Below are 26,833 nucleotides of genomic sequence, written 5' to 3' on the forward strand. Positions count from 1 at the left end.
TAACTGGGGCATCCAGTCCCTGCCGGGCTCATTGCTCCTCCGAGCAGTCTGGGAGTGGTCAGCTGTTCAGTGATCTCGCCAGGCCGCTCCATGTCCCCCGGATCCTGTGTGGTCACTCCGCGCAGCACCTCCCCAGGTGTCATACAGGGGTCATGCAGGGGTACACTTCCCCTCCTGTCCCATGCGAGAACCAGGGACCAATTATTCCTGGCGGTGCTCAGGGGACCATATGGGATGCCGGGGATTGAACCTGGGTCTGGCGTGTGTAAGTCAAACGCCCTCCCCGCTGTGCTATCACTCTGGCCCAGGATATGGTTTCTCTCAAGGCTGAGGCCGGGCCTACACGCCCTGGTCACCACCATCACCCACCTCATTCTGCAAGTTTGCATTGGTGTTCCTGGTGTCCTCCAGGGAGGCCAGGGTCTCTGTCTTCTCTTGGGACAGTTGTTCCATAAAATGCCTGGCATCTTCCGCTGTCTGCACAGCCTGGAGAGAGAAACCTCGTTGAGCCAGGCTGGGGGGCCAGGGAGGGGTTGGCCGCAGTGGCAGAGCACAGCGCGAAACGCCACACAAACCTGCCACAGTGGTTCCGGCCCCCGCTGGGCGCCGCTCACCCCGCGGGGACTCACGTCTAAACCGCTCAGCGGCAAGACTGACGCCCCGAAACAGCCTAGTGCTCCCAAGAGCCTCCATTCCTCACACAGAATAAAAATGACATGAGCGGACAGCTAAGCAGGCCTGGTTGGAAAGCGTTGGGGGCAGGGGGGAAAGGAAGGAGAGGAGATGTGAGCCGTGAGCACAGGTGTGGGAGTGGGAGAAAGGCAAACCCTGAGTCAGCTGGGAAGAGAGAACACCTGCCCGGCACCAGGCACCCTCGAGTCCAGGCTGCCCTGCACCGGGCACACTGCTGGTGGCACAGGGCACCCCCGAGTCCCAAGTGAGCAGACTCAGGGCAACCGCTCAAAGTACCCGTGGAAGACACCGCTTTACTTTACAACTCAGTGCCTCTCTCATGACTTCCCTTACGTCTTGAAGAGCCACAGTGCAATCTTCCGTGAGAACTCCCCCCGGAAATGAACATACTGTCCTTTTTGGTTTTATTCACAGCTTATGCCTTGTCCTAGAGGTCAGCAGGCACGTGGTGACGAGCTGTCCCTGCGCCCGCAGCAAACAGCCCGTGACACACGGGTTCCGTGGGGATCCACCGCTCCTTGTGCCGACGAAGAGCAATCCTCTTAACCGCTAAAAGGGGGTGCCCTGGGCCAACGGGGGTGGGGCCTGCTCCACTTTACCGTGAAAGACTGCAGCATCTCGAGCTCTCTGATTTTAACGGCGAGCCTGATCTTGTCCTTCCTCAGCACGCGGTTCCCCTTCTGGGCCTCCAGGAGGTTGGCAGAGACGTGGCTGCTGGTCTGGGCCAGCCGACTGACCTTCTGGAGGAGGAAGTAACTGCCGGCCAGCTGCTCCTTCTCTTGCAGGAGCTCGGCCCTCTCTTGCTGCAGCTCCCTCTTCTCGGCCAGCAGGCTCTCGTTCTCTTGCCCGGGCTGGGCCTGCTCGGCCAGGGCCGCCTCGTGCTTGCGCTGCAGGTCGGCCAGGATCTCGGCGAGGCAGCTGTGCAGGCCCTGCAGCTCCAGCTTGGATTTGGACAGGGCCACGAAGTCGCCCTTGAGGGCCTCGATATCGGTGGCCAGCCGGGCGGCATCGGCGCTCAGCATCTCCTTCTCCCGCAGGATCTCGGCCACCTTCTGGTCTGACCGCGCCTTCTCCTCCACCAGGTCCAGGCGCTGGGCCTGCAGTCCCTGTGTGTGCGTCCGCAGCTCCTCCGCCTCCTGCTCCAGCAGCCCCAGGCGGCCTCGCAGCTGGCTGGTCTCGTGGGCGGCCGCCTGGGTCTTCTGGGCGCGGGCCTCCCGCTCCTGCACCAGGGCCTGCTGTGCCGCGAGTCCGTCCTCCACCAGCCGCCAGCACTCCTCCTACCACTCGGCGTTGAGCGCCTCCTTGGCCTGTAGCACGCTGGCGTGTGTCTTCTCCAGGCTGCAGGCCTCGTCCTGGGCCTCCTGCAGCGCCACCTCGAGGGCGCCCTGGCTGGCCGCCAGCCCCTGGTTCTCCTGGCGCTGCTCCTGGAGCTCCCGCTGCAGCAGGTCTAGCTCACCGCGCAGCTTCCTCTTCTCTTGGACGGCCACCCGGGCGCTTCGCCGCCGCCTCCTCGTGCTTCTGCTGGAGCTCGCCCAGGGCCTGCAGGGACGCCTCCCGCTCGGCCAGCAGCTCGGTCTGCTGCGCCTCCAGCAGTGCCTGGTCTTTCAGCAACCAGTCCAGCTGCTGCTGGAGCTTCGTGGCCTTCTGACCCAGCAGCTCCTTCTCGGAGCCCAGGCTGTTCAGCGGCTCGCGCAGGGCCGACTCCACGCGCAACGCCTCCTCGAAGCAGCGGCCGAGCTTCTGGGCCAGGAGGTCCTTCTCGCCGAGGAGCTCCTTCTTCTCGGCCGCCAGCTGCCGCTCAGCCAGGCTCTGCGTCTCCTTCTCATGCAGAAGTTGCACGCACTACGAGTCGGAGTTCTCCCTGCTGGTCTTGATCTGCTCCAGCAGCTGTGCCAGGTGGGCGTTGGCCGCCTGCGTCTGCAGTGCCTTCAGCTTGGCCTTGTGCACGGCCTTGTGGCCTCATCCAGCTGCGTGCACAGGCAGCTGGCCTTGGCGCCCAGCAGCTCCTTCACCTGTAGCGCCGCCTCCAGGCTGGCGCCCAGCTTCTCGTGCTCCTGGCTCAGCAGGTCTTTCTCCAGCTATAGCTCCTTGTTGCTCTGGGCCAGGCCGTCACGCTCCAGCTTCAGAGCCACACACAGGCTGTCGAGGCCCGACTGCTTCTCCACGGCCGACTTCTTCTCGGCCGTGAGCTCCTCGATCTCTTGCACCAGCGACTTCTGATCCCGAGCCAGCTCCTCGTAGGAGCACTGCAGCTTCTGGATGATGTTGTCCTTGTCCTTGGCCAGGGATAGGTTCTCCAGAACCAGCTTCTTCGCATGCTCCTCCAGCTGGCCCCTCTCCTCCAGGCCCTTCTTACACTCGGCCACCAGGCCGCTCTTGCTCATCTGCAGCTCCTCCACCAGGGCCTGCAGTCCCACCTTGGCGACCTGCAGGGCGTCGTTCTCCGCGCGCACCCTCTGGAGCTCCTCCTGCACCGCCCTGCCCTCTTCCAGCACTTTCTCTTTCTCCGCCTCGAGGGCTTCTCGGCCGAGCCGCTCCTCCTGCCAGAGCTTCTCTGCGGCCCGCCTGGCCTCGATGACCTTCTCTTTATCGAAAAGAATCGCTTGGTTCAACAGCCAGAGCTTCCTCTGCTCTTCCCGCAGCGAAGAGTTTTTGGCCTCCGCTTCCTTCAACTTCAATAGCAACGACCCTCTCTCTGACTTCAGAGAGAGCTTCTCCTTCGCCAGCAATTGATTCTCTGACCTCAGGGCCCTGCGATCCTCCGACATCAGCTCAATTTCCTCTTTGTCTTAGGTTAATAAGTAAGTTCATGACTACAGAAACAAAAAGTGGGGAAGAATGGAAACAAGAATGAGATCAAGCAGGCACAAGCAAGCCAAGCACTTCATGTGGCCTAAATACCAGAAAAGAAAATCTCAGAGTAGTCTTACCTGTGCACGCGTGCGCACACACACACACACACACACACACACACACACACACACACAGGCAGGATGGAGAGGCTCAAATACAGTTAGCTTCACAGGGTCAACATACCGACCTGCCTATTTTGGGGATGGGGGCCCCACACCTGGTGGTGTTCGGGTCTCGCTCAGGGTTCTGTGCTCAGGGATCACTGCTGGCAAGGCCGGAGGACCATACGGGATGCTGGGGATCAACCCGGGTTGGCCGAGTACAAGACAGCACTACCCATTCTACTATCAGCCGATTTTATTTTTGAAAATCCGTCTGAAATTTTGTCTGACAGCTCCCTGGAAGGTTTACGTACAGTTGGATCAGAGGGGTGCCGAACCCAGGAGGCAAGCTCTGCTGGGGGATCCCAGGATGGCCCCCAGATACCGGCACTCTCTGCGGGAAACTCCGACGCCGTGCCCAGCTGGGGCAGGCTGGCCGCTCGGCTAAGCATTAAAAGTGCAAGAGTCAAAGCTGAATGGTGGGGCTGGAGCGATAGCACAGCGGGGAGGGCGTTTGTCTCGCATGTGGCAGACCCAGGTTGGATTCCCAGCATCCCACTGGGTCCCCCGAGCACCGCCAGGAGTAATTCCTGAGTGCAGAGCCAGGAGGAAGCCCTGAGCATCTCCGGGTATAACACCCCCCCCCCCCCCACACTAAATAATAAAACCGAATAGTTCTAAACATGCCCGCAAAAGGTTTGTCTTGAAACACTCGTTCTTTATCCGGCAGCTATGCAGAGGGAAGAAGACAAGGGCTGGAAGCGGCAGAGGGGGAGCCTGCCGTGAGTGGCCGACCTGGGTTCCACCCCAGCACCCCATTATGACCCGGCAGCTGTGCCAGGAGTGACCCCTGAGCACCCCCGGGAGGGGCCCTAAGACAAAACAGAGAAACTTCTCTCCGTGTGACACGGGTCAGCTGTCCTTCCTCGGATGGGGACTATTTCCGCTGCCTGGGACAGGCCGTGCCACAAGCAACCCACCACCTTTTCTTCACAAATCACACAAAAAAGTGGGTGACGCTGCCGTCATCCGATTGAGCAGCTGACTTGAGGGTCCCTGAAGGAGCCTCAGAGATCTCGGAGAGGGCCTCAGACAGAATTCCGGGAGGGTGACTCGCGGCTGCAGGCGACACCACAGAACCTTCCGGAAAAGCAGCCCGACACACCCACCTCTCCTGCAGGCGTAGTTCATCATTCATTCTCGTCAGCTGTGCCAAGTTTTCCCCGGACATTTTCATGATGTCCGCGATGTCGTTTTCCAACTTGGCCTTTGCCTTCGTCAACTGCTCTTCTCGTACATCTCTCTCTCTGTGAATTTGGCCTCCATAACTGAGGGGAGGGGAGGAGAGGAGTGGGGGAGGGAGGGAGGGAGGGAGGGACGGAAGGAGGGAGGGAGGGAGTGAGAGGGACAGAGGGAGAGAGAAAGTCAGGGAGAGATGCGGGGGGGGGAGAACAGCTTTGGGGTGTCGTAGGCAACGAAGCGTCCCCTGCGCTTCTGTCCCAGGCCTCCCTCCGAGGACGTTTCACTCTCTGGCCCCTGCAAACTGCTCGAACCGAGCAGCAGCCAGTGAAACCAAGGACAACTCACAAGACGGGGAAGAAACGCAGGCAGCGAGCAACGGATGGGGCCAGGACGGGGGTCCGACCGTACAAGGCGCCTCATAGATGGCCCTCAGGGGGGACCTTGGGCAGCATTTGACAGTCGTCCCAGGGCCGAGGTGGCCGGAGTGTCACAGGGCCCCAGGAACTGATGGGGGGGGCGGGCGCGAGGGGCACTGGGACCTGCTGTGGGGGCTCCCTGAGGGAGGCCGGGAGGCTGAGGAGGGGGCGCGGGAGCGTCAGCAGGGAGGCGCCTCACGCCCGGGGTGCCCCTGCACGACACCCAGAGATCATCTCTTACCTGTTCAATTTCCTCGCAACTTCTCCAGTTCAGAAGACAGTGCCTTAAACTGTTCTTCTTGTTGATGTAACTTAGCAACAGATTCTAGTTAGGATAAAGTTAGAAGTTTAATATATTTCACGCACCATCGGGATTATTTGAGAGTCTGTCTGGCAGGCTCCATCAAATCTCACACTGGCGTCTGAGGTCACCGGGGCGATAAAGCGTCTCTACGGGAGAAGCCCCCGGCCGAGGGCAACACCAGGAGGTTTTGGCATGGAGACGGCGGGTCTGGCGCCAGGAGGAACTCGGGGTCTTGGCTGGGGGCATCCCAAAATCTTCCCACCCAGCCAGCTCCCTGCCAGGTCACACAGCACTTTCCCAAGCACACCTGCATGTCACCACAAACAGTGATGTAGGGACTATGATGCCACCAGCAGGTCAACCTGTACCTGCGGGGAGATTGCATCAGCAGCCTGATGGAGCCTGCAGACTTCCAGATACCCCAAAATTGCTCCTGTGCCTTTGGTCACGCCCCAACAACTTGGGGTCAAGTTTACCAAGAAATTAAACGGACAAAAGTTCAGTATGTGGGAGACACATCCACAAAACACTATATAAGCTATATAAGCTATGTAAGCTCATTTATTGGCCTTATTTCAGAGACCCATACATCTCAAAAGAGATCAAAAGATGCAGTTAGGGTCAGTGGCCCGGAGGTAAACAGGAACCCGTGACTGAGCGCTCCAGGCTTGCTCAGATCAGGACTGGGCCTCCTCCCGCCACATTCCCAGTTTTCCAGTAGCTTGGCAGTCACACCCACAAACTGCCCCCCAGCACCACGTAATCTCGTCAATGGCCAAGACCCAGAGACTATGCAGTACAGCTCCCGGAAGAGAATGACACAGATATTCCTGGTCATTATATTCTAGCCATAAGAAGCAATACGAAACAAATCATCTAGCATTGCCTTTTCAGCAGGTTTGAGTGCTGGTGGGACCGGTGTCAAAATATCGGATGTAACCAAAGTAGAGAGAGAGCATGGGGGAAATTGTCTGCTTGCCACACAGGCAGGGGAAGGGTTGGCACAAGGGTGGGGCTGGTGGAATTCTGGGGATTTTGGTGGTGGAAAATGTGCACTGGTGATGGGACGGGTGTTTGATGATTGTGTGACCGAAACTCAAACATGAAAGCTTTGTAACTTATCTCACATGAATCAAAAAAAGGAGGGAAATATAATAATAATAAAATAATAAAATAAAATTAACATTCAGAACAGAATTTTAAAAAAATAAGTAATGTGAAGTTCATGCCCAATTAAATCAGCTTCATCCATGGCTGAATAATTAGTAGTACTCCTACATTGGGCTGGAGCGATAGCACAGGGGTAGGGCGTTTGCCTTGCATGGAGCCAACATGGCGGATCCGAGTTCGATTCCTGCGCCCCTCTTGGAGAGCCCGGCAAGCTACCGAGAGTATCTCGCCTGCACGGCAGAGCCTGGCAAGCTCCCCGTGATGTGTTCAATATGCCAAACACAGAAACTCCTACATTATTAACAAAAAAAAAATTAAAAAAAAAACAATGTGTATGTGTGTGATGTGTGTGTGTGTGTGGGGGGGGGGGGGGGGCTTTGTGCGCGTACATGCTACGCCCAGGGTACCTCCTGGCTCTACACTCAGGGATCAGCCTGCTGGTATCAGGGATGGATACCAGCTTGGCAGTGGGCAAGGCAAGCGCCTGGCCTGCTCGGGTCTCTGGGAATGAACTTTACGTCAAAGAGGAAAGAGCCGGAGGAAGTCAGCTGCGGGAAATGAGTGGGCAGAGCCCTGAGTGTGGGACCCCAGAGCTCCGGCCCTGGCACAGTCACCCGGTGGCCCGCACCCACCTTGCCTGTTTTTCTGAACAGAGGCTGACTCTTCTGAAGCCTCTGTGAACTTTTCTTTCTAGAGAAACAGAATCAGATATTCAGACCAGGAGGGTGCAAAGTAGCTTCCAATCAACGACATGGGAGACACTCCATTTTGTGATGCTGTTCATGAAAATGAACTTGCACTCCAAACGTAGATATTGGGGGCTGAAGGGCTGGCACAGGGTCCAGGCACCCGAGTACAGCCAGCCGGTTAGACCCTGAGCAGGAGTACCACCAAGTTAGGGGGGAGCCCCAATAAACACGGTGAACATCTGGGGGCTGGGAGAGCACTGGGTAAGGCCACTTGGCCCTGCTTGAATCGTGGCACTAACAGGAATATCCTGAGCACAAAGCCAGGAGTCGCCTCCAAGGACTGACAGGCATGCCACTAGTCCCCCCCCCCCACCAAAAAAAAAATATATATATATATATATATCCCCGGGCCAGAGCGATAGCCCAGCGGGGAGGGTGTTTGTCTTGCACAAGGCTGACCCACCTTTGATCCCCAGCATCCCATAGGGGATGCACCGTCAGTAGTAATTCCTGAGTGCAGAGCCAGGAGTGACCCCTGAACATCCCCAACTGTGACAAAAAAAGACCAAAAACAACAAGAACAACAAGACCAAAAAAACCCAGAAAACAAAAATAATCCACCCCAAACTCAGCTACCAATGCCCATTGTGTATCTGCCTGGCAAACATGAGTGAGTTGTGCAAGTATGTATGTACTTGCTTGCATGTCCAAGGACATGTATGAGTCTGCACATGACAGAAGCCCATGTGTGTATACTGGGGTGTGTGCATGGCTGTGGACACACGTGTGTACACATGTTCTCGACCACACACAGATAGCATGTGATGCCGCTTGTGCTTGGCCCATGCTGCCCCAGCAAGGACGCTTCCCTTGGAATCCTCCCGCAGGTTCTGAAAGGCTCCTAAGTGCTCAGTCCCGGGTCCTGACAGGATACAGTCAGCACTGTCTCAGCAGAAAGGCCCGGCTCACCCAGGCCCAGAGACAGAGTGACAGGACAGCGGGAAGGGCATTTGCCTTGCACGTGGCTGACCCAGGTTCAATCTCCAGATCCCATTGGGTCCCCGAAACTCCACCAGGAGTAATTCCTGTGTGCAGAGCTGGGAGTAACCTCTGAGTATCACCAGGTGTGACCCAAAAAGCCAAAAAAAAAAATACCAAGAAAACAAAAACAACGAGATACTTTAGGTGTTTTGCTTTGTATGTATTCAACCCAGGTTCAATCCCCAGCATTCCACGTGGTCCCCTGAGGGCCACCAGGAATGATCCCTGAGTACAGAGCCAGGAGAAAGTCTCAGCACAGCTGAATACAAGAAAACCCAAGACACAAACCAAAAAAACAAATACAAACAAAAAAATCCTAAAAAGAAAACAAGAAAACACACTTTGATCCACCCCAGGAAGGTGTCTGGAAGGTTCCAGAAAAGCGGCCTTCCCAGCGCATGTCTCTCACCTCCCTCCCCTTGCTGTGAGCCCCCAGTGCTCCCGGCTGTCAGGGGAGACAGAGCTGAGGGGGCAGGGGGCGCTTCTGAGGGGAGCAAGGAGCCCGACACTCCGGGAGCATCGCTGGCCAGTCACTGATCAGGCAGAGGCGGAGGGCATAGCGGGGACAGATCAGCCCACCTACCTTTGCTGCCCCAACGGAGGCTTGCGCAGCCCCTGGGGCTTCCAGCTGACACGCTCGTGAGCCTCAGAGGCCACAGGGCCGAGCTCGCTTGAGGAGGCTTCGCTTTACCCTCAGCAAGGTAAAGATCAGCGTCCGACTCCCCTGGTACTCACCAAACTCCGAAGCTCTTTCTCCAAAGCCTCGTTCATTTGGCTGGCGGAGAGACGGTACAAAGGGCTGGAGTACACACCAGGTCCGAGGTAGAACTGCAGCACCACTGAGCGAGCCTGAGATTGGTCCACAAGCTGAAAAGACCAGCTACTGCTGGGTGGGAGGACCCCAGAGGCGAGAGCATGGCTTGGCGAGGAAGAAGGAAGTAAGCAAGGGAGGAGGGAGGCTAAGGATATGAAGGAGGAAGGGAGGAAACAGGGAAGAAAGAGAAAGGGAGGGGAGGGAGGGAAGAAAAGGTTTATCTTTTTTTTTTTTGGCCTGCTCGAGCTAATTGATGAACAACGGGAGGACAGTGACAATGACAGTGACCCTATGGGATGCTGGAGATCGAACTCACTTAGGCCGTGTGCAAGGCAAATGCCCTTCCCATTGTACTATCACTCTGGCCCCCAAGATTTACTTTCTTGTAGTTTCTTGTCTGTGACTTTAAAAGTTGGAGGGGTTTCAATATGAAATTTAAAATGAAGAACCTCTAATCCACTAGGCAGCAGTCACCAGAACTTGACATTTGTTACATCTTGATGCGAAAGTGGGTCAACTATCCCCTGCTGTGTCCTAGGAATTGATTCCGTTTGTTTCAGCCGGTGTTTCTGGAATGCCAGCTAAGGAGTCCTGAGTCCTGAGAGGAACTCCCGGGGGTCTCTGGGTCCTTCTGTTATGTCTGTCACTCCTGTCTACAAATCCCACAGCCCTTCCAACTTGGCCAACAGAGAACTACTTTCTCCAAGCCGGGGGGGGGGGGGAGGGTCTGGGAGGGCACGTCCCTGTCACCACAATCCTATAGGAGGAAAAGGGCACTTCTCAGGGCTCCTTGGTGAGAAATGCAGCTCGCTTGGCTTGGCCCAGAACTCACTCTCTTGTCCTTCCCCAGGGTCAGGGCTACTGATGTAGAAAAGTAGATAGGGAAAGGCCCTTTGCAATGAAACACAGTTTCATGGAAGAAGAATTCTAGGAAGGACCCACCTTGTGGATATAGAAAACAAAGGCCTGATAAGACCATCCGCAGACCCTCAGGACATAGGCCTCCCCATGAAATTCCTCTTTTTGGACCTCCCTGGTAATCTCCTTAGCAACCGGACTTTTACCCGGGAAGAAGCTTCACGTGGCGACAGGCTGGAGAAACCCTATAAAGGCCACCTGGAAGAAAGGCAGGGTGCGCACATGCTGCCTGAGCCCATGTGTGGTACGTCCACGTGGCTGAGCACATGTGTCGCCCGCATCTCCCCTCTTGAGATGTGTACTTTCATGCTCTCGTGTCGAATGCTGGGATGTGTGGAGGGGCTCTCTCCACCCTCGGAGAAGCCCGCGTTCTCTCTGGACGCGTTACTCTCTCTCTTACTCTCCATTCCCCCGCTTATCTGCTTATCCCTTTCTCTCCCTCTCCAAAAATCCTCCAAATAAAATCTATTTGTTTCACTGCTTGTCTACTCCTGAAATTCCTTTCTGTGAGGCGAGACAAGTACCCAGTAAGTAACCCTGGGTCCCGGGTGGCAGAGGCGGGTGGGGAGAAAGTGACCGTCTTGCTCCTCCCCGCTTCACATAAGTCACCCGTGGGGCTCACTGACATCACTACCATGAGAGTCCATGCCCGTGGCTAGCAGGAGGCCATGCTGGAAGGCGGACTTGGCCCAAGCACCCCTTAGAGACTGAAAGGGATGAAATCTCTGCAGGGCTGGGCGGGGGCTTGTGCTGCAGGCAGGGAGGGGCCGGCAATGAGAAATACCAAGATGGGCCACGTCACCAGCCCTGAGGGAGCTCAGAGGTTCAGAGGCATTGAGCACCAGCTGGAAACTGAGGCGCCTCGGGGAGAGGACGGCAAAGCCAGTCACACGATCAGGTGGTCAGCAAGGCCAGGGAAAGACCCTCGCAGCCAGCCTCGAGCCCAAGGGTCTGGGCGGACTCGGCGAGTACGCAGGGGGTGGGGGGGTCGAGGTTTGCTTTGGGGGCTCCTATCTCGTTTTCTCACTGGCCTTGTGAAGAGTTCTCTGTTTCAGAAAGACCCCAGACGGGCCCGATTAGCTGGGGCCAAGGCTAGCACGGCATCTGGGTGCTGGGGACCAATGACAGCCCCAGAATCGTGCCAACACGTTCTCAGTCCCATCAGAGGGAACCGCACAGGACGTGACTGGGAGACCTGTCAGCACCAAGCCGGAACACGGCGGCGAGCACACTGACACACAGCATGCAGGGAGCGAGCGTGGAAGTGGGCGAGGGCGCCCGGGTACCAACCTGCCGCTCTCGGCCCGCTCTGCATTCTCTAACTCCTGAATCTGCCGCTCAGCCACCTGGAGCTGCTGCCTGAGCTTCTCCATTCCCAATTTAGCTCGGAACTGGCCTTCCGGAGCCCATTGAGCTGCAAGAGCTTCTCCTGGGTGGCCTCCAGCTGCGCCGTGGCGTCGGCCAGGGCCTGGGCTTGCTGACTACACATGGCCCGCAACCCCTCCAGGTGCTTTACCTTCGTCTCCGCCTCCTGCAGCTTGTTCAGGGCATCCTCCATCTCCACCAGGTGCTGGTCCTCAGTCTGGTCGAGCTTGGCCCGCGCGGCCTCCAGGCTGTTCTTCTGCTCCTGGGCCATCCTGACCAGCCACGACCTGAGCGTCTGCAGCTCGGAGGCATGTGCCGCACGCTCAGCCGCCAGCTGGGCCTTCAGGCTCTCTACCTCCTGCTGGGACTCGAACTGCAGCCTCTCCATCTGCATCTTGAGCTCGGCCAGCTCGGCCGCCTCGGCACCCACGCCCCGGCTCACGAACGCCTTCGGCTCGCCCATGGCCTGTTGGTGCGGGGCGATGGCCGTCTCCAGCTTGGACTTCCACAGGGCGATCACGTCCGTGTTCTCCTCGTTGGCATGGTCCAGCTTGGTCCTCAGCCACTCATTCTTCTTGGCGAGCTTCTCGGAGGCCACCTGCAGGGCCTTCGCCTCCTTCTGGTGGGAAAACAAAATTTCCATGAACTTAAAACAGGAAGGAAAAGAAGCAGACATAGAAATTTTTCTTTTGCAAACTGCTTTGGTAGGGTCCGAGCTCAGGACAGCCTCACCTGTCAAGGAAAACTCTGAGAGACCAAGTCCACGCAAAAGCAAGAGGTTTATTCGAGCATTCTCGGGCTCACAGCATGACCGCAAACCGTCAGTGGCTGAGAGCCCTGAGCCTCTTCAGAGGGAGCTTCTTATAGGGCAACTTCCCGCCGTCTCAGAAAAGCCAGCGCACAAATCACCCAATACCTTCGAATGATCACATTAGATGCTGCACGCAGGCAGCCAATCAGGCCTTCTCTGGCCCCATGACCTTATTTGGTGAATTCCAGGGGCAACAAGAAGAAGATTGGTGTCCTTGGTGCTATCAACAGGACGCAGCTGCAGGGCAGGATATGGGCTGGGACTTGCTTTTCTAGGGCCCAATTGTCACGGAGCTATCTTTCAGGTATTCAATTATGTAGGCTAAAAGTAACGTTCTTGCTCAAGTTTTTTTTCCAGAAAAATCAACCTGAGGACACATGTGCTGCAAACGTAAAGGAGTTGGTGCTTATAAGCATCTTTGGTTCTGTTAATTTTGAGTTAATATAGCAACTTCCAGTTTCTTTCCCAGACTTTATGGATTGATGGTGTCTGTACTGCATGGTGTCCCTTTATTTTCGTCTTGTCAAATAGCTATGGAGAATCACTGAAGGTATTCATTTTAGGCTACATTGGTTATGAAGCTTTGCAATAATGCAATAGAGGTTTTATTTGTTTTGGGTTTTTATGCCTTTAAACCTCACCCAGTGGTTCTTTTTTTTTTCATTTTTTATAATTTTATTTATTGAATCACCATGAGAGCAGTTACAAAGCTTTTGGGTTTAAATCTTGGTTATAAAATGAAAGACCCATACCTTCACCAGTGCCATTCTCCACCACCAAAAACCCCAGTATACCCCCATCCCACACCCTCCCCCTACCTGTGGAGAGATGATTTTCACATTGCGCTCTCTCTACTTTGATTACATTCAATATTTTGACACTGGACCCACCACTATTATTTGGGATTTTACCCCAACACTCAGAGCTGCTGAAAGGGCAACAGTAGACAATTTGTTTTCTATTCCTGGTTATGAATAACATATGATGTCACGTGGTTGTAGTAGTGGCTGTGCGATTTTGAAATTCCAAAATTTTAACAATTAAATCTGGAGGAATTTCTTCCCAAAACCTGCTGGGTTCCAGGATTTGTTCCTGAGTCTGTGGGATCATGGCCATTAAGCAGATTGATCGGGAGCCAGAAAGGCCGTTAGTGGGTGGTGACTAGGGGTCTTGCTGGGATGGGGAGGAAAGGGCTGGTCCCACCCCCATCCCGTGAGGCCCCACATGTCTCATCACTGAGGGCCCAAACCTGACTGTCCAATGGCCTCTGGAGGATGGCGGCCACCGAGCCGCCAAGGGGGAGCAGGTGGAGGGGATAGCACCCTTTCCTCCCTGGAACGGCCCAGCGACAGTAACCTACTGCAGGGTTCAGATGCATTTCTGCCAAAAGCCACTGGATTCTGAGATTTGTGTCTGAGTCTATGGGATCATGGCCGTTAAGCACCTTAATCAGGAGCCAGAGAGGCCGTTTGTGGGTGACGACTTGGGATCTTTTTGTTTAGGAAAGGGCTAGCTCCACCCCCATCCCGTGAGGCCCTACATGTCTCGTCACTGTGGGCCTAAATCTGACTGTCCAGTGGCCTCTGGAGGATGGCGGCCAGCGGGCTGCCAGGGGGAACAGGCCAAGGCACAAAATCTATTCCCACCTGGGGTGGCCCAGCGCCTCTAACTTACTGCAGGGACTGGACACATTTCTGCCAAAAGTCGTTGGGTTTCGAGATTTGTTTCTGAGTCTCTGGGATCATGGCTGTTCAGCAGTTCAATCAGGAACCAGAGAGGCCATGCCTCCAATTATATAGCTGAACTGGAGGTGGTTTGTGGGTGTATCTCCCACATATCTTTTACCTGTTTACTTTCGTGGTCAACTCTGCCTCAAGTTTTTGGGGTCTGGCCAAACGCACGGCAGCAATTTGGGGGTACCTGGAAGTCTGAAGGCGCCATCAGGCTGCTGATGCACTCGCCTCACAGGTACAGACTGACCTGCTGGTGGCACCATACCCCCAACCCAGTGCTTCTTAGGGTTTACTCCTGCCTCTGCACTTAGAGATTGCTCCTGCCAGGGCACAGATGACTGGATGGGATTCCTGCCATCGAACCCAGATCAGCCACATGCAAGTACCCTACTCACTGCACTATCTCTTTAGCCCAAGATAAACGCTTTTAAGAAAATGGTTTACAGGTCCAGAGCAATAGTGCAGCTGGTAGGGCATTTGCTTTGGCCAATCTGGCTTCAATCCCTGACATTCCATATAGTCTGACCAAGCACTGTCAGGAGTGATTCCTGAGTGCAGAGCCATGAATAAGCCCTAAGACATCACCAGGGGTGGCACAAACATAACGAAACAAAAAGAAATTGGTGTATCAGAATTCCATTGTAGAAACTGTTTGACTTATTTGACTCTATAATTCTTGATTGTTAGCCAAAAATCTTTTATAAATGAACCTGAGCATAATCAGTTATCACTGGCAAAAAGAAATAATTTTATTAAAGTAGATATAGGACACTTGTTTGCTCAAATTTTAATACTGCTTTACATAGTTTGTGAAACAATTTCAATAATGGTTATTACTAAAAATTTCAATTGATACAGATCTTTCACTTGTCAGACAGTTGATAATCTCCAGAGGAAAATACATCAAAAGCATATATACAATGATAGAAGTTCTTATTATACATGTAGCCTGGATGGTACATTATTTATCACTTTTTACAGAACTAGAAAACATTCAAGTGAAAAAAAATAGATTCAAACTGGATGATAAACTTCTGATGGTTGAGGTCCTTCATTTAATTTTTTTGTGATAAGAAAATCCAAAAGAATTAATGTTGAATTTCTCATCATACATCATCTAAACGCACAGTCAAAAAAAGTAAAGCTTATAAAAACAGTAAATTGGTCATTTTAGGTGTTTCACAAGTAGACTGTTATGTCATCCATCAACTGCTGGAGATTTCTGCACAGTGCAGAGAATGGGGTGGCCGGGCCGAAACTGTTGTTGTCGTAATTGTTCAATTGTTGAGGTCGTCCCCCTTCCTGGAGAGCGGCCTCGGACATCATCTCCACTTTATTGTTGAGGTCCCGATTCTTTCTTTGGAGGTCCACAATCACAGAATTCAGGAAATCAATCTGTGGTAAAGGAGAGGGTGAGACGGTGAGCCATCTGCGGGAGCCATCGGAGCCCGCCACAGAGGAGGCTGGGCCCCGCTTCCAGTCTCCGCCCCAGGGTTTGAGGCAGCCAGAGCTCCCCTTTCCCTTCCTGAGCGCAAGCTCCCGGGTACCCCAGGGAAGACCCCAGGAGGACATGTTGGGCCCCCTCGGTTCATCTCAGAGCAGGGAGTCAAGAGGGCCTTCCCTCTCCTACAAAGACAGACTCACTTCTTTAAAATCCACGGGGGGAAAAATCCCACTTTACAAAAGCAAGCATGACTGTAGGCACAAACATTCATGTTTCATTTAAAAACTGGCAGGTTTGGGTCTGAGTGATAGCACAGCGGGAAAGGTGCTTGCCTCGCACGCAGCCAACCCAGGTTTGATCCCTGGCATCCCACAGTGGCCAGCGGAGAGCAGCCAGGAGTGATTCCTGAGTGCAGCGCCAGGAGGAAGCCCGGAGTATCGCCAGGTGTGGCCCCCAAAGAAAGAAGAAAGAAAACCAGAAAAACAGACTGATTCTTTTTCTCCCTCAGGGCCAGTTCTGATGAGGAGTCTCTGAGAGTGCCCAGGCCCCCCCACACTGGGCCAAGAAACACAGATCTCTCTTCCTCCAGCTGAAAAAAAAAAACAAAAAAAAACATGGAAATGTTCAGTTCCCAACAAGCCCATGCAGGGTCCACGTCCACAGCCCACATGTAAAGTTCACTTCAGCCCACATGTGCCGTCCAGGGCCATCGGCTGTTAAGTACAGAAGGGCAGGAAGTGAGGGTGTGCGGGAACTCCACAGGGCACGGGGACCCAGATGGTCCCCTTCCTCAGAGAGGATTCAAACTATAAAGCGCTGCAGGCCCGGGTGTGATGGAAGAGGGTTGGGGAAGGAGAGCCATCAAGGAGGCCCCAAGGCTGACTCCTGCCGCAGGCCAGACCTGAGCCTGCTGATGGTAGGTGCGGGCACTGGGGTCTGCAGCCAAGTGTGCACACCCCAGAGGACCCCACCCAGCTGTCTCCCTCGACAGGAGCAAGAAGCAGGAAGGCGGCCCAGAGGACCAGACTCCCCAGCTCTGCGCCCAGAGCATGCGCAAGGTGGCCGGGACAGCCACATGTTGGTGCACGTTTCCGTTTGCGACCGGACCTTCCTGATGGGAAGGAGGCCCTCCAAAGTGGTGTTCGACTCTGGCAAAGTGAAGATTTGCCAATTTTATGGGAGCCCGAAGCCCAGGTTCTGGGAGAGCAGCAGGAGTAAGGGCAGTGGAGGGGTCTGGCTTCTCGGCTCTTGCAAGGACGTGACCCCTTGACTGAAGGGATGTGTCCTTGTCCAAGGGGCCTTTCACTCCGTAAGCATCACCTCTTGTGCTGGGAGCGTGTGGGGGTGGGGCTCTGGCAGCAGGTGCCCGGGCCCTGGTTCTCACGGGTGCCAGGTGAGCACAGTCCCTTCTTCCTCAGCTTCCTTCTTTTTGGCTTCTGTTATTTTAATTAATCAATTAATTTGGGAGGGGGGATTTTGGGGTCACAACCGGGCGTTGCTCAGGAGTGACTCCTGGCTCTGCACTCCGGAATTACTCCTGGCTGTGCTTCGGGGACCATATAGGATGCCAGGGATGGAACCTGGGTTGGCCACGTGCAAGGCAAACACCCTACCTGCTGTGCTATAGCTCCGGCCCCATTCTCGGATATCTTAAATGGTAGATATTCCCCGACTCTTTTGAAGCATACACGCATATATACATATGTACATGTCTGTGTATGTATACATGCTTATCTATAACCTTTGTGGGTAGTCAGTTTGGTTTGTTTGGTGGGGTGGGGACTAAGCCCTGGCTCTGTTCTCAGGGATCACTCCTGGCGAGGGAGGAGCAGTCCAGGCCATCAGCAGTCACTCGAGCCCAGGAAAGTGGGGCTGTGTGGTCAGAGGGCAGTGGCTGGCCTTCTCACGGTCATCAAAGAGCCTTGAGACGCTGTGTATGTCAACACATGTGGCTTCTCTTCCTGTCCCGGCCCAGGGTCTGGGCGAGCTAACTGGGGCGTCCAGTCCCTGCCGGGCTCATTGCTCCTCCGAGCAGTCTGGGAGTGGTCAGCTGTTCAGTGATCTCGCCAGGCCGCCCCATGTCCCCCGGATCCTGTGTGGTCACTCCGCGCAGCACCTCCCCAGGGGTCATACAGGGGTCATGCAGGGGTACACTTCCCCTCCTGTCCCATGCGAGAACCAGGGACCAATTACTCCTGGCGGTGCTCAGGGGACCATATGGGATGCCGGCGATTGAACCTGGGTCTGGCGTGTGTAAGTCAAACGCCCTCCCCGCTGTGCTATCACTCTGGCCCATGATATGGTTTCTCTCAAGGCTGAGGCCGGGCCTACACGCCCTGGTCACCACCATCACCCACCTCATTCTGCAAGTTTGCATTGGTGTTTCTGGTGTCCTCCAGGGAGGCCAGGGTCTCTGTCTTCTCTTGGGACAGTTGTTCCATAAAATGCCTGGCATCTTCCGCTGTCTGCACAGCCTGGAGAGAGAAACCTCGTTGAGCCAGGCTGGGGGGCCAGGGAGGGGTTGGCCGCAGTGGCAGAGCACAGCGCGAAACGCCACACAAACCTGCCACAGTGGTTCCGGCCCCCGCTGGGCGCCGCTCACCCCGCGGGGACTCACGTCTAAACCGCTCAGCGGCAAGACTGACGCCCCGAAACAGCCTAGTGCTCCCAAGAGCCTCCATTCCTCACACAGAATAAAAATGACATGAGCGGACAGCTAAGCAGGCCTGGTTGGAAAGCATTGGGGGGAGGGGGGAAAGGAAGGAGAGGAGATGTGAGCCGTGAGCACAGGTGTGGGAGTGGGAGAAAGGCAAACCCTGAGTGAGCTGGGAAGAGAGAACACCTGCCCGGCACCAGGCACCCTCGAGTCCAGGCCGCCCTGCACCGGGCACACTGCTGGTGGCACAGGGCACCCCCGAGTCCCAAGTGAGCAGACTCAGGGCAACCGCTCAAAGTCCCCCGGAAGACACCGCTTTACTTTACAACTCAGTGCCTCTCTCATGACTTCCCTTACGTCTTGAAGGGCCACAGTGCAATCTTCCGTGAGAACTCCCCCCGGAAATGAACATACTGTCCTTTTCGGTTTTATTCACAGCTTATGCCTTGTCCTAGAGGTCAGCAGGCACGTGGTGACGAGCTGTCCCTGCGCCCGCAGCAAACAGCCCGTGACACACGGGTTCCGTGGGGATCCACCGCTCCTTGTGCCGACAAAGAGCAATCCTCTTAACCGCTAAAAGGGGGTGCCCGGGGCCAACGGGGGTCGGGCCTGCTCCACTTTACCGTGAATGCCGGCAGCGTCTCGAGCTCTCTGATTTTAACAGCGAGCCTGATTTTGTCCTTCCTCAGACCGCGGTTCTCCTTCTGGGCCTCCAGAAGGTTGGCCGAGACGTGGCTGCTGGTCTGGGCCAGCCGACTGACCTCCTTCTGGAGGAGGAAGTAACTGCCGGCCAGCTGCTCCTTCTCCCGCAGGATCTCGGCCACCTTCTTGTCTGACCGCGCCTTCTCCTCCACCAGGTCCAGGTGCTCGGCCTGCAGCCCCTGGGCACGCGCCCGCAGCTCCTCCACCTCCTGCTCCAGCAGCCCCAGGCGGCCTCGCAGCTGGCTGGCCTCGTGGGCGGCCGCCTGGGTCTCCTGGGTACGGGCCTCCCGCTCCTGCACCAGGGCCTGCTGTGCCGCGAGCCTGTCCTCCGCCAGCCGCCGGCACTCCTCCTGCCGCTCGGCGTCAAGCGCCTCCTTGGCCTGCAGCATGCTGGCGTGTGTCTTCTCCAGGCTGCGGGCCGCGTCCCAGGCCTCCTGCAGCGCCGCCTCGAGGGCCGACTGATTCTCGAGGACCGATTTCTTCTCGGCCGTGAGCTCCGCGATCTCTTGCACCAGCGACTTCTGATCCCGAGCCAGCTCCTCATAGGAGCACTGCAGCTTCTGGATGATGTTGTCCTTGTCTTTGGCCAGGGATAGGTTCTCCAGAACCAGCTTCTTCGCATGCTCCTCCAGCTGGCCCCTCTCCTCCAGGCCCTTCTTACACTCGGCCACCAGGCCGCTCTTGCTCATCTGCAGCTCCTCCACCAGGGCCTGCAGCCCCACCTTGGCGACCAGCAGGGCGTCGTTCTCCGCGCGCACCCTCTGGAGCTCCTCCTGCACTGCCCTGCCCTCTTCCAGCACTTTCTCTTTCTCCGCCTCGAGGGCTTCTCGGCCGAGCCGCTCCTCCTGCCAGAGCTTCTCTGCGGCCCGCCTGGCCTCGATGACCTTCTCTTTATCGAAAAGAATCGCTTGGTTCAACAGCCAGAGCTTCCTCTGCTCTTCCCGCAGCGAAGAGTTTTTGGCCTCCGCTTCCTTCAACTTCAATAGCAATGACTCTCTCTCTGACTTCAGAGAGAGCTTCTCCTTCGCCAGCAATTGATTCTCTGACCTCAGGGCCCTGCGATCCTCCGACATCAGCTCAATTTCCTCTGATGTTATTAGGGAAGTTAATGACTACAGGAACAAAAGCGGGGAAGAATGGAAACAAGAATGAGATCAAGCAGGCACAAGCAAGCCAAGCACTTAATGTGGCCTAAATACCAGAAATGAAAATGGCAGAGTAGTCTTACCTGCACACGCGTGTATATGCGCGCGCACACACTCACACACTCACACACACACACGCACACACACACGCAGGATGGAGAGGCTGAAACAGCTTCACAGGGTCAACATATCTACCTGCCTTTTTTGTGGATGGGGGCCCCACACCTGGAGGTGTTCTGGGCTCGCTCAGGGTTCCGTGCTCAGGGATCACTGCTGGTAGGGCCGGAGGACCATACGGGATGCTGGGGATCAACCCGGGTTGGCCGAGTACAAGGCAGCACTACCTATTCTTACTATCAGCCATTTTATTTTTGAAATGCCGTCTTAAATTATTCCTGACAGCTCCCCGGAAGGTTTAAGTACAGTTGGATCTTGACGTTGGGGCATAAAATTTTTTCCCCCCACTTCAATTATTCTATTATAAAATCCATCACTGTCATAGAAGGGATGCATTAAAAAACTAGTTTTCAGTACAATTCAGAGAACTACAAAAAGTATTTTGTTTTTGAACTTTGTGCAGAAGGGGAAGGCAAAAGCAACCACTGCTGGTCAAACGATTTTCACAGGGACAAACAGAGGCAGGAAATGGACTTAGTCCCAAAAGTTATACACTTTATAGAAAATCCAGACTAATCCACCAAGCTTTGGAGACTGAAGCCAACAGGTTTTGCTTGCCAAACACAGTAACAACAAGTCTCAAAATGGAGACATTAGTGGGCCCGCTCGAGCAAATCGATGAACAATGGGAGGCAGTGTTTGCAGTAATTTGGGAGGGGCCCAGAGGCTCCAGGAGGAGTGGCCGCACACGGGCCAGGGTCTCCCTCACCTGCTCTCCCTGCCCGTCAGCAATGGGTTGTGTGTTTTCTTTTCTGAGTCTCAATGCACACCATAGTTTAACCGCCATGTACTTTCCAGAACTTTCTGCAGCAAGGGCTATCTTCTCTGTCCAGCTCAGCAGCCATGAGCTGCAGCAGGCTACTGGTGTGCGCTGGGCAGCTGACCGCTGACGGTCAGGTTACCGGAATGGGGCTGACCTGAGCATGTACACGAGGCTGCTGGCCACAGAACTGGGCCGTGCAGGTGGTCCAGAGAGGAGACGTAGCCCTGGCTCTGGTGCGTGGTGGAAAGAGGCCGGGCACCAACACACACGCGGGCCATGGCCGCCACTCAGCAGCCCTGGTTTCCTCTGATGTAAGCTCGGTTCCGTTTTCTTTCCACTGGCTTATAGATATGTATACACACACATATACATACAAGCACATATATGTATAGGCATACACAAATATGTATAAACTATACATGGGACCAAGCGTGGAAAACTAAAAATGTATCAAAATATGTACATATGAATTAAAATACACTTATTATATGGATATAAAGATGTACACATATGTACATGTTATGTATGTAGACACATATATGTGTGTGTACATTATTTTCCTTTTTGTTTTGGGGTTCACACCCGGCAGAGGTCACGGCTTCCTCCTGGGTGCTTGGGGGACCCTGGGGGATGCTGGGGATCACCCGGTGGGTCACGTGCACAGCAAGTGCCCTCTCCCTGCACTAGTTCCAGCCACTCTATTTCTCCCCACTGAGCTTCGAACCTTAACATTTCTCTGATACACTAAAAAATGCCTTTGAGCAATCAAGTGAAAACACGAAGGCCTGAACTTACTGAGCAAGCTAAAGACAAAACGGACAACCCAAGCTGGGGTCCCTGGGCTTCTATGTGCTCTGCCGGGCGCCCCGGGAGCAACCCCCTTCTGGCTCTCACAGGCGCCAACGGGCGGAGGAAGTGCCTGAGGCTGCAGGCCGAGGCCCCCAACAGAGCCCGACCCCGAGACGGCGGCCCTGCGCCCACACACCTTGGCCTTGTCGGCTTGCGTCTTCAGCTCGGCCACCTCCCGCAGCAGGCTCCCGTTCTCCGCCTGCACCGCCTGCAGCTTCTCCTCCGCCTGCAGCCGCAGCTTCTGCAGGGCCTGCAGCGCCTCCTCGTGCTGCGCCTGGCTCTCCGTGGTGGACTTGGCGTGCTCGGCCTGCAGAGCCTGGGACTGGCTGCGGCTCACGTCCACCTTCTCCCCCTGCGGGGAGCCGGGGGCCACCATCAGTCGCAGGCCTCCTGCCTGCCCCCAGCACACACGCGCGCACACACATACACACACACACAACGCACACAAACACATAAACATACCCGCACACACACGGGCGACTCTGCTCTGCTCACCAGCACACACACACAATGTTCATGAAAATGAACTTGCACTTAGAACATAGATATTGGGGGCTGAAGGGCTGGCACAGGGTCCAGGCGCCCGAGAACAGCCAGCCGGTTAGACCCTGAGCCAGGAGTACCACCGAGTTTGGGGGGAGCCCCAATAAACATGGTGATCATCTGGGGGCTGGGAGAGAGAGAGCACTGAGTAAGGCCACTTGGCCCTGGTCTGAATCCCGGCACTAACAGGAATATCCTGAGCACAAAGCCAGGAGTCGCCTCCAAGGACTGACAGGCATGGCACTAGTCCCCCACAACCACCATCAAAATATATATATATATATATATATACACACACACACACCCCAGGGCCAGAGCAATCACCCAGCGGGGAGGGTGTTTGTCTTGCACAAGGATGACCCGCCTTTGATCCCCAGCATCCCATAGGGGATGCCCCGTCAGTAGTAATTCCTGAGTGCAGAGCCAGGAGTGACCCCTGAACGCCCCCAACTGTGACAAAAAGACAAAAAACAACAAGAACTACAACAGGAACAAAAAAAACCCAGAAAACAAAAATAATCTACCCCAAACTCACACACACAAAAAAACAAACACACACACACACACACACACAAAATCCTAAAAAGAAAACCAGAAAACACACTTTGATCCAGTGCAGGAAGGTGTCTGGAAGGTTCCAGCAAAGCGGCCTTCCCAGTGCATGTCTCTCACCCCCTCCCCTTGATGTGAGCCCCCAGTGCTCCCGGCTGCCAGGGGAGACCGAGCCGAGGGGGCAGGGGCACGGGAGAGGAGCCTGAGGCGCTGCTGAGGGGAGGAAGGAGCCTGGCACTCAGGGAGCATCGCTGGCCACTCACTGATCAGGCAGAGGCGGAGGGCACAGCGCGGACAGAGCAGCGCACCTACCTTTGCTGCCCCAATGGGGGCTCGCGCAGCCCCTGGGGCTTTCGAGCTGACACGCTCATGAGCCTCAGAGGCGATAGGGGCCGAGCTCGCCTGAGGAGGCTTCGCTTTACCCTCAGCAAGGGAAAGATCAGCGTCCGACTCCCCTGGTACTCACCAAACTCCGAAGCTCTTTCTCCAAAGCCTCCTTCACTCGACTGACTTCGTTCAAGTTCTCCTGAAGACTACGAAGCGCTAGCTCCTTCCCCTGCAGCTCCTCGGCCAGGCTCTCGGCCTACCAGAGTGACAAGGATGGAGTGAATGGACCAAAAAGACGAACAGGAACGGGAAGGGGAAAACAAAACAGAAAACACGTATGAGAAGCCCATGACCCAACACAACCCCGAAGAAGAGGCGTGAGGTGAGCGTGATTGCCTGAAGCTCTCGAAGCCAAGGCTTTGGCGCCATCAGTTCTGGTGATGACTGTCTAGTGGTTATTGAAAATGACTCAAACAGAGGCGTTTTCTAGACCTACATTTGGAGTGACCAGAAAATAAGAAAGCCTATGAGAAAGACTGACTTTCCAGGGGCGGGGAGACGGCACAAAGGGCTGGAGTACACACCAGGCCCGAATTTGAACTGCAGCCCCACTGGGCGAGCCTGTGATCGGTCCACAAGCTGAAAAGACCAGCTACTGCTGGGTGGGAGGACCCCAGAGCCGAGAGCATGGCTTGGCGAGGAAGAAGGAAGTAAGCAAGGGAGGAGGGAGGCTAAGGATACGAAGGAGGGAGGGAGGAAACAGGGAAGAAAGAGAAAGGGAGGGGAGGGAGGGAAGAAAAGGTTTATCTTTTTTTTTTTTTGGCCTGCTCGAGCTAATCGATGAACAACGGGAGGACAGTGACAATGACAGTGACCCTATGGGATGCTGGAGATCGAACTCACTTAGGCCGTGTGCAAGGCAAATGCCCTTCCCACTGTACTATCACTCTGGCCCCCAAGATTTACTTTCTTGTAGTTTCTTGTCTGTGACTTTAAAAGTTGGAGGGGTTTCGATATGAAATTTAAAATGAAGAACCTCTAATCCACTAGGCAGCAGTCACCAGAACTTGACGTTTGTTACATCTTGATGCGAAAAAGTGGCTCAACTATTCCCTGCTGTGTCCTAGGAATTGATTCCGTTTGTTTCAGCCGGTGTTTCTGGAATGCCAGCTAAGGAGTCCTGAGTCCTGAGAGGAACTCCCGGGGGTCTCTGGGTCCTTCTGTTATGTCTGTCAGTCCTGTCTACAAATCCCACATCTCTTCCATCTTGGCCAACAGAGAAGTTTCTCCAACAAAGCGCCCAGCGCCGGGGGGGTGGGGGAGAAAGGGGGGGACGGGCGCGGCTGGGAGGGCACGTCTCTGCCACCACAATCCTATAGGAGGAAAAGGGCATTTCTCGGGGCTCCTTGGTGAGAACTGCAGCTTCCTCGGCTTGGCCCAGATCTCACTGTCTTGTCCTTCCGCAGGGTCAGGGCTACCATGAGAGTCCATGCCCGCGGTCAGCAGGAGGCCATGCTGGAAGGCGGACTTGGCCCAAGCACCCCTTAGAGACTGAAAGGGATGAAATCTCTGCAGGGCTGGGCGGGGGCTTGTGCTGCAGGCAGGGAGGGGCCGGCAATGAGAAATACCAAGATGGGCCACGTCACCAGCCCTGAGGGAGCTCAGAGGTTCAGAGGCACTGAGCACGAGCTGGAAACTGAGGCGCCTCGGGGACAGGATGGCAAAGCCAGTCACACGAGCAAGTGGTCAGCAATGTCAGGGAAAGACTCCTGCGGCCAGACTTGAGCCCAAGGGTATGGGCGGACTTGGCGAGTACACAGGGGGCCCAAGGCGGGGGGGCCGAGGTTTGCTCTGGGGGCTCCTATCTTGTTTTCTCACTGGCCTTGTGAAGAGTTCTCAGTTTCAGAAAGACCCCAGACGGGCCCAATTAGCCGGGGCCAAGGCTAGCACGGCATCCGGGTGCTGGGGACCAATGACCGCCCCAGAATCGTGCCGACCCGTTCTCAGTCCCATCAGAGGGTACCGCACGGGACGTGACCGGGAGACCTGTCAGCACCAAGCCGGAACACGGCGGCGAGCAGAGGGACACACAGCATGCAGGGAGCGAGCGTGGAAGTGGGCGAGGGTGCCCGGGTACCAACCTGCCGCTCTCGGCCCACTTTGCATTCTCTAACTCCTGAATCTGCCGCTCAGCCACCTGGAGCTGCCGCCTGAGCCTCTCCATTCCCAATTTAGCTCGGAACTGGCCTTCCGGAGCCCATCGAGCTGCAAGAGCTTCTCCTGGGTGGCCTCCAGCTGCGCCGTGGCGTCGGCCAGGGCCTGGGCTTGCTGACTACACATGGCCCGCAACCCCTCCAGGTGCTTTACCTTCGTCTCCGCCTCCTGCAGCTTGTTCAGGGCGTCCTCCATCTCCACCAGGTGCTGGTCCTCGGTCTGGTCGAGCTTGGCCCGCGCGGCCTCCAGGCTGTTCTTCTGCTCCTGGGCCATCCTGACCAGCCGCGACCTGAGCGTCTGCAGCTCAGAGGCGTGTGCTGCACGCTCAGCCACCTGCTGGGCCTTCAAGTTCTCCACCTCCTGCTGGGACTCGAACTGCAGCCTCTCCATCTGCATCTTGAGCTCGGCCAGCTCGGCCGCCTCGGCACCCACGCCCCGGCTCACGAACGCCTTCGGCTCGCCCATGGCCTGTTGGTGCGGGGCGATGGCTGTCTCCAGCTTGGACTTCCACGGGGCGATCACGTCCGTGTTCTCCTCGTTCGCGTGGTCCAGCTTGGTCCTCCCCCACTCGTTCTCCTTGGCGAGCTTCTCAGAGGCCGCCTGCAGGGCCTTCACCTCCTGGTGGGAAAACAAAATTTCCATGAACTTAAAACAGGAAGGAAAAGAAGCAGAAATAGAAATTATTCTTTTGCAAACTGACTGTTTGCTTTTTCTTGTTTTAAGGAATTTCACTGTTTTCATTTCATCATCCTGTTATTCGTCGATTGCCTCGAGCAGGCCCCAGTAACGTCTCTTTCATCCTAGCCGTGAGATTATATTCAAGGCTATTTAGGAGAATGAGACCCATCATTGTTACTGGTATTTGGCATATTTGGTACGCCACGGGGAGTTTGCCAGACTCTGCCCTGTGGGCAGGCTACATTCGATAGCCTGCAAGTTTGTCCAAAATAGGAATGAGACAATAAGGTGTCATAAAACAAAAGTTCTGATAAGATGTCGCGCGGCCGCGTGGTTCCGGGATCTGGATTTTATAGTCTCTGAGTCTTGGCCGCTGATGGGATTACACGGCGCCAGGGGGCCAGGTGGTGGGTGTGACCCCCGCCTACTTCAAAAAACTGGGGTTCTAAAGGATTTGATTTGTGCTGCTCGACTGAAAATCAAAGCTGAGGCAAAGGCGTAGACCCAACTGTCAGAACGAGAGAAAAACGCTCTTCAACAGCAGCCTCCAGCCCCAAGGAGCAGAGGTGCCTCCGCCGGGCCCTGCCAGGTGCATGACCCCAGGTATCCCTGTCTGATTTGGAGTCTCCAGCA

At 55.4% G+C, this 26,833-nt stretch overlaps 1 protein-coding gene across 1 annotated transcript in view; it reads right to left on the minus strand.

The window, feature by feature from the left end:
* Positions 1 to 372: 372 nt before the first annotated feature.
* Positions 373 to 26,833, minus strand: part of LOC130039644 (CAP-Gly domain-containing linker protein 1-like) — a gene marked incomplete at its 3' end in the record, with an annotated part of 38,642 nt that continues 12,181 nt past the window's right edge. Inside the window, 19 exon segments of the mRNA XM_056131530.1 lie at positions 373 to 486; positions 1,293 to 2,183; positions 2,185 to 2,648; positions 2,651 to 3,496; positions 4,033 to 4,091; positions 4,817 to 4,956; positions 4,959 to 4,975; positions 5,547 to 5,630; positions 7,412 to 7,469; positions 9,245 to 9,358; positions 11,543 to 11,625; positions 11,628 to 11,907; positions 17,955 to 18,068; positions 18,874 to 19,362; positions 19,408 to 20,064; positions 22,023 to 22,229; positions 23,460 to 23,564; positions 25,446 to 25,543; positions 25,546 to 26,134. Coding sequence (XP_055987505.1) covers positions 373 to 486; positions 1,293 to 2,183; positions 2,185 to 2,648; positions 2,651 to 3,496; positions 4,033 to 4,091; positions 4,817 to 4,956; positions 4,959 to 4,975; positions 5,547 to 5,630; positions 7,412 to 7,469; positions 9,245 to 9,358; positions 11,543 to 11,625; positions 11,628 to 11,907; positions 17,955 to 18,068; positions 18,874 to 19,362; positions 19,408 to 20,064; positions 22,023 to 22,229; positions 23,460 to 23,564; positions 25,446 to 25,543; positions 25,546 to 26,134 — 5,409 coding nt within the window.

The sequence above is a fragment of the Sorex fumeus genome, unplaced genomic scaffold (assembly GCF_029834395.1).
Source record: "Sorex fumeus unplaced genomic scaffold, SorFum_2.1 ptg000092l, whole genome shotgun sequence".
NCBI classification, from domain to species: domain Eukaryota; kingdom Metazoa; phylum Chordata; class Mammalia; order Eulipotyphla; family Soricidae; genus Sorex; species Sorex fumeus.